The sequence below is a fragment of the Egretta garzetta genome, unplaced genomic scaffold, assembly GCF_000687185.1.
Source record: "Egretta garzetta isolate BGI_Z169 unplaced genomic scaffold, ASM68718v1 scaffold45, whole genome shotgun sequence".
Taxonomy (NCBI): domain Eukaryota; kingdom Metazoa; phylum Chordata; class Aves; order Pelecaniformes; family Ardeidae; genus Egretta; species Egretta garzetta.
The window spans coordinates 6,275,331-6,287,433 of NW_009260028.1; the positions used below are offsets into that span (position 1 = coordinate 6,275,331).

The 12,103-nt window shown below is 41.1% G+C and overlaps 1 protein-coding gene across 1 annotated transcript in view; it reads left to right on the forward strand.

Moving 5' to 3' along the window:
• MAP3K7CL (MAP3K7 C-terminal like) overlaps positions 1-12,103 on the forward strand; it is a 28,878-nt gene that overhangs the window by 796 nt on the left and 15,979 nt on the right. The window contains exon 3 of the mRNA XM_009640960.2: positions 9,714-9,772. Within this exon, the coding sequence (XP_009639255.1) occupies positions 9,714-9,772 (59 nt within the window). The remainder of the gene's footprint in view (positions 1-9,713; positions 9,773-12,103) is intronic.

Here is a 12,103-nt window from a genome sequence, read left to right on the forward strand (position 1 = left end):
GAAGGTTGGAAAGTGCTGCACGTGCCCAGGTTGGTGAAAGGTTTTGGGAAACGGATGCTCCACGTGGCACGTTCCCCGAGAAAGCAGCAGAAATTTCATTGACGTTTATCCTGCCAGCTACTGCTGACTGAGCATTAATTTCTCTGAACATACCCTGTACATACATGGACCCTTTGGCCTTTGGAATAGGTGAATATTACTATTTTGTGTCTTAAATATTATTAAGGTCTAGAGACCTGTTGCCAAACAGTAGAAGTCCGAATGAAATAAAGTAAATCGGAAGCTGGGAAGCATCCCAAAAAAAGTTGGCTGTGCTGTTGCTAAAGGTGAGTGCCTGGAGCCAGGGTTGAAATGTGTTTACGGCATGAAATACAAGGCTCTCTGATAACAATAACTGAAACCCAGTGCTGATGAGTGCTTTATGGGATGGTATGCATTGCAGGGTTATGTGTGAGGCCGCTTCCTGAGCTTTGTGGGAATAGAGTCTCAGCCTGAACACAATTTTCTCATTTTAAAAATATTTTAGAATATACATTATCTTTCCTAGATAATTGCTGTGTAATATTAATTTGCAGCTACAAGCCTGAAATAGAATCTCATCCCCTATGCAAGGGAATTTAAAACCAAATATTTTCATGTATTATTGCACATAACTTTCAGCTCATAAAGATGAGTGACACAGAAAGATCGGGACAAGGAATATAAAGAAGCACATGTGGTATCTATGTGCCCTTTTCCATAAATGAAAATAATCTGGTAATTACATTTTTATTACAAAAAGTAATAATGAATCATTCTCATCTCTCAGGATACAGTACCATGGTAAATTTCTTACAGGAATTATGGCAAAGATAGGTCTTGGAGAAAGATGTAAAAAAAAGGGCAGTGCTCTTACAAATCATGGAAAAAGAATGCTTATGTGAGACACTGAAAACAAGTCAGGGAAAGCTGAGACCATGGGAAAATCAAAGAGGGTAGGGTGGTTTGGGACGAGAGACGGCAGTAGGAAATGACAAGGTTGTGAATAGCTTGGAAGAAGAGGACATGAAAGGCAGGAAGCCTAACTTCCTTAACATTGCATCATATTTTATTTTTTACTTTTCTATCCTGCTAATAATTCCAGCCTCTCTCTTAACATTTAGAGAAAGGAGCTCAGTTACAGAAAGGTAATATTTTTCTGCTACACTTTGTTAAACTTCTCCATAATTTTGAGTCCTCTATTGTATATACACAAGTGTTCCTGCAGTATGCAATCCAGAATCTCTGTGAGTACTGATAAAAATAAATAGCAACCAGTAAAGTGAGTGCTGTGGTCTCCTCTGCATGACATCCCCTTGGGGGCTACCAGGAGGTCTAAACCAGTGTACTGTTTTACCACGTCACAGGAATTCCACTCTTGCTCTTAGTGGTAAGCCTGAAGGTGGTTATTATGTTTGTTATATTTAAAGAAAGCAAAGGAAAGAAACTTTTATCAGGTTTGAAAATTTCCAGCAAATCGTAGTTGAATCAAGAGAGTACATATAAGTGTGTAACATTTTTTTTTTTTAAGATGAGCTGCAAAAACGTTTAACAGATAGACTTTCAGGTATTGTATACTTGGGTGAGGTTTTTTCCTCCTTTTTTTTTTTTATATTTCTTTAATATTTTTATCTCCTTGCCAAGGATGTTTGCTTTCAGTTCAAACAGGAGTTACTTGCTGTAAGTGTGATAGTAAAGCACGAGGTGAGGCTTACATACTTCTAGGGGAATCTGTCCAACTTATGCTTTTCCTTAAATTTTACCTCACTTGAAAGGCACAGTGACAGTTTTCACCAAGTAAGGCTGCGTTCTCCTTCCGGGGGCTGTACAACTGCTTACTAGGAGGAACTGGCAGCATAACTAGATATAAAAAGGGGAAATGGAATGTTTCTTCTGGGTGGTGATTATCTCACTGGCTAGGATTGTAACCAAGCACTGGGTGTGAGGAGCAGCGAAAGGAGAAACTGCTCTCGACTCATGAGAAGAGATTACTTTGTGTTAACTGACCTACAGGAGCGGAGCTGGCTTATCCTGAGTGTGCAAGAAATAATTTAATTGTGTTACATTATTTGTCGGTCAACACCTGATGACTGAAATCCTGGCCAGCTTTGTGCAGTATTTTTAATGTGAAGGTAGGCTAACCGGTTCCTTAAAAGTCTCAGGAGCAGCCCATCAGCGGGTGCTATATGAGAAGAGAGTTTTATTGTGTATCTCTTATTCCTGTATATATAGATATCTATGTTTGGCTCTTTTACTCAAGTTCACTAAGCTGCCATCAAACATAGGTTTCCCAGGGTGTGTCTGCACACCATATTGCACCAGTTTGACCTAAGGTGCCATTTTAAATTAGTGAATTTGAAACGTATTATCTCAATGTATCTTGTATCACTTGGAAATTCATGTAAGTTAAACTGAATATGGTGTTCCAAAATTTAAACAAGTGTTCCCAAATAGAAAGTTTGTTGTAGTTTATCAACATCAATTTCATTGAACCAATGAAATTCAATATGTCCTAATTTATATCGCTAGCTCTTACTCACTGAGCATATTAAGATAGAAAGATTATAACAGGAACTTGATTGAGTTTAGACAAGTGGATTTGCTTTCTGTAATAGTTCTAAGGGAAGGTTTATAGGTAAACATTTCTTCACCTTCCCTCCTAGAATAAAAACATGAATTTAGCTGAAAAGTTCTGCTAGTAGCATGTGGTGATAAAAGACTGGTTTTGAAATTTTTACTAATTTCTTTTGTTTTAAATTAGTTGGCCTCTGATAGCACTCTCCAGAAAAAATCACTGATAAAAAAAGCAAAATATTCATCTTCTAATGAAACTGGCAGACAGTGGCACAGGGTAATATTTTTACAAGCATAACAAATGACTTACTTTACTCCTCTTTATACCTTTTATCCTACTGATCATGAAGAATTTTTTTGCTTGTATAGTTGATCATGCAAGACTCTTTTGCAATGGTTGCTTTTTCAATAGCAACCTTCAAATCCCTACTCCGTCCTTATTTTGGCTGTAATGGCAACAGAGGCTTTCCAGCAGATAACGTATTGGTTGAAAACCAATGGGGATTGCTAAAAACTATGGCTAAAATTTACAAAGCTAGTTTCCTAAAACAACACGCAACCTACAAGTGGCTTGATGGCTCAGTCTTTGGGAAGTTAGACAGGAACTTAGGTGAGATAGATACCCTCAAAGCGACAGAGGCTGTGCGTTCATTGGAGGATGCTTTAGGCTTAGCTGAAGGTATATGGAGTAGGAGGGCTTTGCTCTTATCTCTTCTGTTATGGGCTGTTGCTATTTTGGGGAGGTCCACAACTCTTATTATTGAGCAAGCCTTCATAGCCTATTCCTGGGTCAGGCAGTGACCATTCCCCACTATTTTACCAATGAGGTAACTGCGAGGTTGCGTAAGGTCACGTCAGGCAGGGCTGTGAATAGAAGCCTGGGAGCTTCACACAACAGTGCCAAGTTGCAGTCACTTAGCCACACAGCCTTCCAGGACAAATTCAATGAGTCTATGCTTGTCTGTCAGTAACCAAGGTTGGAGCTGCTGGATCTCACTGCCCTCCTAGGGCCCAAGACTGGACCCCAATACACAGTTTGCCAGTGTTGTCCTGCTGCGAGTCGCAGTGCTTGCAGTTGAGTTTGAGCAATTTTCCCATGTGTGCTGGTTTTGGCTGGGATAGAGTTATTTTTCTTCATAGTAGCTAGTATGGGGCTATGTTTTGGATTTGTGTGGAAAACAGTGCTGATAACACAGGGATGTTTTAGCTGTCGCTGAGCAGGGCTCACACAGAGTCAAGGCCTTTGCTGCTCCTCACCCCACCCCACCAGCAAGGGGGCTGGGGCGGGGGGGGACAAGAATATCGCACACCATATGACACCATGCTCAGCATATAAAGCTGGGGGAAGAAGAAGGAAGGGGGGGACATTGGGAGTGATGGCGTTTGTCTGCCCAAGTCACCATTACGTGTGATGGAGCCCTGCTGTCCTGGGGATGGCTGAGCACCCGCCTGCCCATGGGAAGTGGTGAATGAATTCCTTGCTTTGCTTTGCTGGTGTGCGCTCTTTTAAACTGTCTTTATTTCAACCCACAAGTTTTACCTTTTTTTCCAATTCTCTCCCCCATCCTACTGTGGGGGAGTGGGCGAGCGGCTGGGTGGTGTTTTGCTGCCTGCTGGGTTAAACCACAACACTGTGTAAGGGCTGATCCACTTACAGGATAACAGCCTACTTACGTTACCAATTTAATTCTTTAATTTAGGAGGAAGAGATCTGAATACACTTGCCCACGCATGTAGGAGAAAAAAATAGTACCTGAGTGTATAATTAAAGACTGGATCATAACTCAGTTACTCAAGGAAGCAGAGCTGTGATTGGCATTTCCTAAATTTTGAGTGCTTGATTTAGCAACCTTAATGTCCTTTCAACACGTTTAAATTTTTATGTTCTATTTCTGTCTATCTTTGTGAAGATCCTAGAGAAACTAATTTGTGAGTTTATACTGCAAGTAAATCAGAGGTTGTTCTTAAAGTATTTATTCATTAACTATTGACCATAGCCCACAAGTCCAGCTAAATGGAGCAGTCACGTAGGAAGGGACTGAGGTGTTACGCTTCATTTTTCCAGACATTGTGTCAGTCAGACAGCGAAGTGTGAGGGATTGTGCTCGTGTGAGGGATTTCACTCATTTATCTACATGATGGAGGTCTGGGCTTTTGGAGTCTCCAGAAGGCCAGGATGTGATTAAGTAAGTGAAGCTTTCCTGAAAGCATGATTCATCTCAACGGTGCAACGTCAGCATATATCAGGGGACTGAATGCATCAGGACAGCACTGAAAAGGAGTAAGTATGAGGGCAATCAGTCTTAATACAGTTCAGCCTTCTAAATCAGATGGATCCTATGGGTCTCTGTACCACACGTTTGTGCTATCAGCAGAGAGGTGAGAGCTCACCTGGACAGTGAAGGCTGAGCAGCTTCGCCTCGCTGCCTGTACACAACACTGCCCACCACGCCATTTTGGCACAAAGGTGCGCTGGCTGAGCAGGGTGCCTAGGGAGCTTCTTCCTCCGTTATGTTGTTAGTTTTGCTGTAGGCATGGCTGGCTCTGGCATAGAAGGGTGCTTTGTCTCAGCCCGACTGAATGGAAAGCAAAAGGAGGAAAGTGATTTCCCTGGAGACCCTCCCTCAGATGCTCCCTGTTATAACCACAGTTTTCACAGAATCACAGAATCACAGAATGGCAAGGGTTGGAAGGGACCTCGGGAGATCATCTAGTCCAACCCCCCCGCTGAAGCAGGCTCTCCTAGAGCATTCTACACAGGACTTCATCCAGGCGGGCTTTGAATATCTCCAGAGAAGGAGACTCCACAACCCCCCTGGGCAGCTTGTCCCAGTGCTCTGTCACCCTTAGAGTAAAGAAGTTTTTCCTCATATTCAACTGAAACCTCTTATGTTCCAGTTTGCACCCATTGCCCTAGTCCTGTCGCTGGACACCACTGCAAACAGACTGCTTCCATCCTCGCGACTTCCGCCCTTAAGATATTTGTATGTGTTGATAAGGTCCCCTCTCAGTCTTCTCTTCTTCAGGCTGAACAAGCCCAACTCTCTCAGCCTTTCCTCGTAGGGGAGGTGCTCCAGTCCCTTTATCATCCTAGTTGCTCTCCTCTCGACTCTTTCTAGGAGTTCCTCATCTTTCTTGAACTGGGGAGCCCAGAGCTGGACACAGTACTCCAGGTGGGGTCTCACCAGGGCAGAGCAGAGGGGGAGGATAACCTCCCTCGACCTGCTGGCCACACTCCTCTTAATACACCCCAGGATACCATTGGCCTTCTTGGCAACAAGGGCACACTGCTGGCTCATGGTCAGCTTGTCGTCTACCAGGACTCCCAGGTCCCTCTCAGCAGAGCTGCTTCCCAGCAGGTCAGCCCCCAGCCTGTACCGGTGCATGGGGTTCAACCTCCCCAGGTGCAGCACTCGACACTTGCCCTTGTTGAACTTCATCAGGTTCCTCTCCGCCCAGCTCTCCAGTCTGTCCAGGTCCTGCTGTTGTTTTCAGCAACAAGCACAGCAAATGTAGGAACTTGATGAAACGAACATGAAAGTCAAACTACTCCCTACACATGAGCCGAGTCTTTGGTTAAAAAACCATCAGCTGTGTGTGCAGAGAGTTCATCTTGTAATCAGAGAACAGGTCTTTACCTTTAGTGCACTTTTAAATATAGACCTTCAAAATTAGTTTCGGCAACTATGGGGAATCAGGAAGTGCTACTCATTTAGAAATTGTGCATCAGATACTTTAACTTTGGTGACTGTGGCGAAGTCCCCGGTCTGACTCTTTCACATCACAGGTTAGCGCTGTTGAGTTTGCTGGGATGGCCATAATATTCGCGTGTATGTTTTTCCTCCTTTCTTATTTTCTTTTGTCCAGAATCTTGACTCATTTTCAGATGCGGCAAGTTGCAGTCTCTGGTTTTGTTTATATTTTTATTTTTAAACAAAATATGTTTTCAACAACCAGCTTGAATTACGAATCCTTTTTCTTTACGAGTGACGGGGAAGGGAGCAGTAAAACAGTGACGACAGGGGTGGGATGCTGTTCGTGTCTGGTGAAGAATCAGCCTAGTTATTTTCAGGGTTTTGTGGTACAGAAAAGCCACTAACTTTATTATAAAGGGAGTCTTTGATTATATCAGTGATTCTTTGTAACAGTCTAGGTACTCCTTAAAGATTGATAATAAATTGAGAAACAGAGAAAAAGAGATATTTCTGAATTCTATTGTCTAGTTTAGGAGATGTAGAACAGAAAAGAACAAATACAAACAGGTAAGGAGATAGTTATGAGAGTGTTTTGATCTTCAGAGTGTTTTCTTTGACACTTCAGACATTTTCACTGTTTCCAGTTTTCAGAGTCATAGATTTTTAAGGCTAGAAGCCAATGTGATTTTGTCTGATCTCCTGCACAACACCCAGTGTTCAAGCTTGTGAGGGCAACAGTGATTATTTTGGAAGAAAATGCAAGAGTTTATGTCTTTCCTCTTGACTTTCTGAAAACATCCTCAAAAAAGTTTTAGGAGGTGAATGGCTGCTGTCATTTGCTTTCCCCTTGTGTGAAATCTAAACGTGTTTAGTTTTACCAAGCGGTTTTTGTTGTTATTGTTGTGGTTGTTACTTTGACAACAGTGAAATGCAGGCTGACCTGATGCAGTAATTTATTTCCCTGGAAGCTGTAGGGGAAGTTGTTTGTTGTTCTTTTTGTGGAAAACAAGCTTGCAGTTAGCTGTGAAGATTTCTGTTAATCTTTGTAAGCTAAATACTTCAGCTGAAAATTTCAGAGGAGCCTTAGAGAATTAGGAACTCAGAAAATTTTCAAGCCACTGAAGTCCCCAGCCTTTCTTGATGATGTTCTGCACATCAGATGGTGATTGAAACAAGTCTTAAACTATCATAACTAAAAAAACCCCTAGCAGCTGTTGAATAGATGCTAGGGCAGGCCCATTATAAAATGTACTATGGTATGCCATAATGGTTAGGATACCAATATGTTCTATTTTTAGTACCATTGACTCAGTCAGTGGAGTTCAAAAAATAAGCAGGGAACATCTGTTTATTGAAAGGATTTCCTCTATAGTAATTTCTCTCTCTATTCCATCCTTTTTAAAGTATTCCCAAATTTTTTTTTCTGGTTCTTTTCTGAAGATAGTCCAATATATTTTCTAATAATCTGACACTGCATTAATTTTGTTGTCTTATTAATATCCGATGATTATTGACTGATGTTTCTTTAAAATTCTTGCGGTTTTTTCTTTGTTTTTCTTAAGTTAAAATTGTTCAAGGTCCCTCCTTAAAGCTACTGTACCAAAAGATTGTACTGCTGGAATTGTCAAAACAAATAGCAGCTTAACTGCTGTCCATGACTCTCGTCCAATATCTCTGTCAGAATATTTAACAGCTATTCAGCCAAATATTTGTAGAGCAGCTGGACCCCTAGTCAGACTGAGTCCTATTCCGTCCTTCCTTTTAGCCTTGCCATATGATTCATCTTTCTTCTTTTAGAATATTAGCCTATTTTTAAATATTGTACAAGAAAGCAACAGCAAATTAAAGGTAAACACTTGCATATCAGCATGATACAATTCAATACAGTTAAAGCAATTAAAGTATTTTCCAGAATGGACATGTTTGGGACATGGTGTGAAAAATTAAGGAGTTGGGGGGGCAGGGTATGACTGTTAATACTAGCAAGACCCCTACCCCGTGAAAATATAGAACTGAACCTTGTTTCCTGAGGAAGTTCAAAAGCATTTGCTTTTGCCCTCTGTATCTCTTTTTTTTTCCTTTCTTTCTTCTCTGGGCATCCCTTCCTAGAGGCGCCCAGCTCTAGCTATGTTCATTAAAGGCTCTGACTGTATGTTAACCAGTGTGTTTATTCTTCATGGGATAAAGTGACTTATTTTACTTGTTCCCCCTAACCTACTTTGCTGTATGGCCACTGAGGGCAGGATAAAGAGATGACATATTTGGCCATTTAAATCCTCATCTGTGCTCTTTATGAATATTCAGAATCCTGCTTTGATATATGGTCCTCTTAATCTCCTTGGGGTTTTGTGGTAGCGCACAAGTCTGCCGGCATACGGCAGTTTGCAGGATCTGACCTATGTTGGCAATTTTCTTCCATGAGAGCCGTCTGTGTTTAATTTTGACACGTTACAAATAACAGACTCTGTAAGCTAGCTGATAGTAACCTTCTCTTCACCTCCCGTAACCTGCAGCAAGATACATAAACAGTCGTCACAATCCCATGCAAAACTGATAGTGTGAAAGTCACTGAGAAAGAAATATTGCAGTGGCTGGCTGTGACGCTACTAAGTATGATTCATATTTCTGATCTCAGTCCAGCTACTAGTGGGCAGGTGTCCACATCGCAGCACTGACTTAACTGGCACAGCCTGTCCCACCTTTGCTGGAAGCCTGTGCTAAAAATAAAGAAATAAATAAAAACACAGTTTGGCTTCTTGTCATGAATGAACTAACTCTAGCCCATAAGGATTGTTATCTACAGGTTAGCGTAAAGACATTTCTTTGCAGTATGGAGAAATCTGTGGTGCCTCCCCATTCTAATCACATCTGTGTAGGTCAAGAGTTTTCCAGTTCCAGGGTTGCCAGGCTGGTTTGCATGTTCTTGTGGTTGCCTTTGGGTGGTGGGAGAAAAGGTTTCTATTATTGTTGGTTTAGCCCTGATAAGTCATTGTATTGTGATGGGGAAGATACCTTTCCCTTCATTCAAGCAGTGAACTCTTTGGTAGCAAGGATGCTATCCTTGGTAGGTTCTTTGCTTTGGGGTGTAATGGAGAGCTCAGGAAGAAAGATTATTTGGATTTATTTTTGTTATTAAATTATCACTTGTTCTACTGCTCTAATTGGCTTTGCTTCTTAATCACTGCAGTATAAAATAGGCTTTCTGTCTTTCCAGCACCTAAACATTTTCTTACTGCCAACCGCTAGTATTTTCAAGGAGCCTATTAAGGTATCTCAGGGGTAGAAAAATAAGCAGATGCGGAGGTATTTGCAGGATCCCGATATTATTGTGAATATATATATATAATGTAGAACTGCATTAAAACAGACCATTTAAAATGCCCTTTTTGGTAGACACTGACTTTTAACACCGCGTTTACCTTTTAGATGATGCTTCCTCTGAAAATTTCCCTTTGGCATTTCCAGAACTAGATCAGCAGCTGCAGGTAAACTTTTTTTTTTTACTACAGTTCTACTTCACATTCCTAGATTTGTTTTGATAAAAAAAATCTGGTTGATGCACTAAGGTGAAAGTTTATTTATTATTAACATTTAATAAGACCGTATATTTCCATAGAAGAAAAGATTGTCTTTTCAAGATCTGCAGAAAAACTGATTTGACATTTTTAATCCATTTGCGGGGAAACGACTATTTTAACAATCTCACCTGCTTTTAAATTTTTATTTATTTTTTTTTACAATTCCTCTGCAAAACACAGCACATACTGCTGCACTGCAATGAAGAGAGTTCTTGTGGTTTTGATGAGAGAAGGAATGAGCCAGGTATTATAGTCTCATGCCTACAGGCTGTGCTAGGACTGGTATGATCAGCTTTCTCTGAAGCATTCCAAGGCAACGCAAAGGTATATTTTGTAGTGCAATCTTATCTCCGATCTTGGGTAACTAAAGCCAGTAACCAGGAGTGATGAGAGCCTCCTCAACGTTGCCCTCATTCATGCTGCAGAGCCAGCAACCCTATCGGTTGCCCTAGCAGGTGCCTGCAGACAGCAGGGGATAAAAGTGGTGAATCCTTTTGTGGCCGGTCTGATTTGTCAGCGTATCACAACGGAGCCCCGGTGTATGGGACAATCAGACGGCAGTTGATGGCAACTCCATGGATCACCAGGCACAGAGCCAGTTCTGTATCCAGGGATTATTTCCCTTTCCTCTGTAGCGGTTCTGGAGTGTTTGTTGGCTTTTGTAAACTACTTCAGATCATCTGTTTCCCAAGAGCATTTAGACTTCCTCTGATATTTCAATATGAAGGCAGTTGTTTCCTGAGTGTAAATTGAGAAAGGCATTAGCAGACCGTGCTGTCCAATGATGTCACCCTTCCTGTCCCCACCAGCTAGTGAGACGACACTGGAGGGCTGCTGACTTAAAGGACTGACTTCTCTCTCCTGCTGCTGTCATCAAAAGGATGACTGAGGAAGGAATGGGGGTTGGCAGAGGCTCTTCTTGCTCTGTCTGTCAGATCCTGAGAATAGGGGCAGGTTCCTCAGGCATAAGGAGGAAAGATTAAAGAAACGGATATCAGCTTAGGATTTGGGCTGAAAGGAACAAGCTAGCAGGTTGGCCTCTTTATTCCACTGACCTTCTAGTGCGGCAAAGGCAACCGATGGTTTTTTCCCTCAGAAGAATTCAATCTGAGAAAAGCAATATTGTTTTGTGGCTGAAGCACTGAATCAGAAGTAAAGAACCTGCGTGCTGTTTCCAGCTCTGTCAGAGACACGCTGTGATCCTGGAGGAGCTGCTTCATCCCTCTGCTCATCTCTGAAATGACGTTAATAAACTTTACCTTTTTTAAAAGAGCATTGAGATCAGTGGGTGAAGATTGCTCTAAAACAGCGAGTATGATTATCGTTACTGCTGTTGGTACATAAAAACCAAAATTACTAGTGTTAGATGTAGGTACTTTACAGGCCAAGTGATGATTTTTTTTATTAGGACTTTTATGACCCATTTCTGGAACTATAATGTACTCTAAATGTGTAATTTCATGATAGACTGAAATTGCTCCTCTGGAAGCATTCAAGTCTGCTGGATAAATAATAGCCCTTCAGCAAAAGTTTTTTAAGTAGGCACTAGAGCAATTCCACTAAGTACACCCTCTTAGTCTGTTAAGTAGCTGACTTTTTTTTCAAGAGAACGTTCCTTTACTCTCGTGATCTCAGTAGGATAACAAATTCAAAGAAACAGTCAAAGGCTTTGATTCAGATAATATTCTTTTTATTATCCTTCAGAAACTTTTTTGGTAATACAGAGGTGGTTGAAACGATAACTTATGAGGACTATCTGGCTGACTCAACTACTCAAAAGTATAAAGTTAGTGGTAGTGCTTCATCCTTTGGCTTTTCAAGCTTATGTGCATATTTATATTTAGGAGACTTTATGTTCAACCAGAGGCAGTTAAGTCAACACAGGGTTCTGAGCTGATGCAGAGGTAACAGGGCATTTAGCTTTAGCAATGAAAACTCGAATTTCCTTGCTTCTGTTGATCTGGATCACAGCTTAAAGTTGTAACTATTAAATGGAATTACATTATGTTTATACTGCTTTAAAATTTCAGGGAAGAAATAACTGTAACAAAGTTGTAATTTACCTAGTTACATTTTCTTATTAATTACTTTTTAAAATTGCTATAATGCAAACTGCTAAGGGTGTGTCAGCCCTGTGGTTGCATGTGGTTGCAATTTTTGTTAAGGTAACCAGACCAGCTTTGAAACAGGTAGCTCCTGTATTACAGAAGCAAACTACAACATGGGCTTCACCAGGAC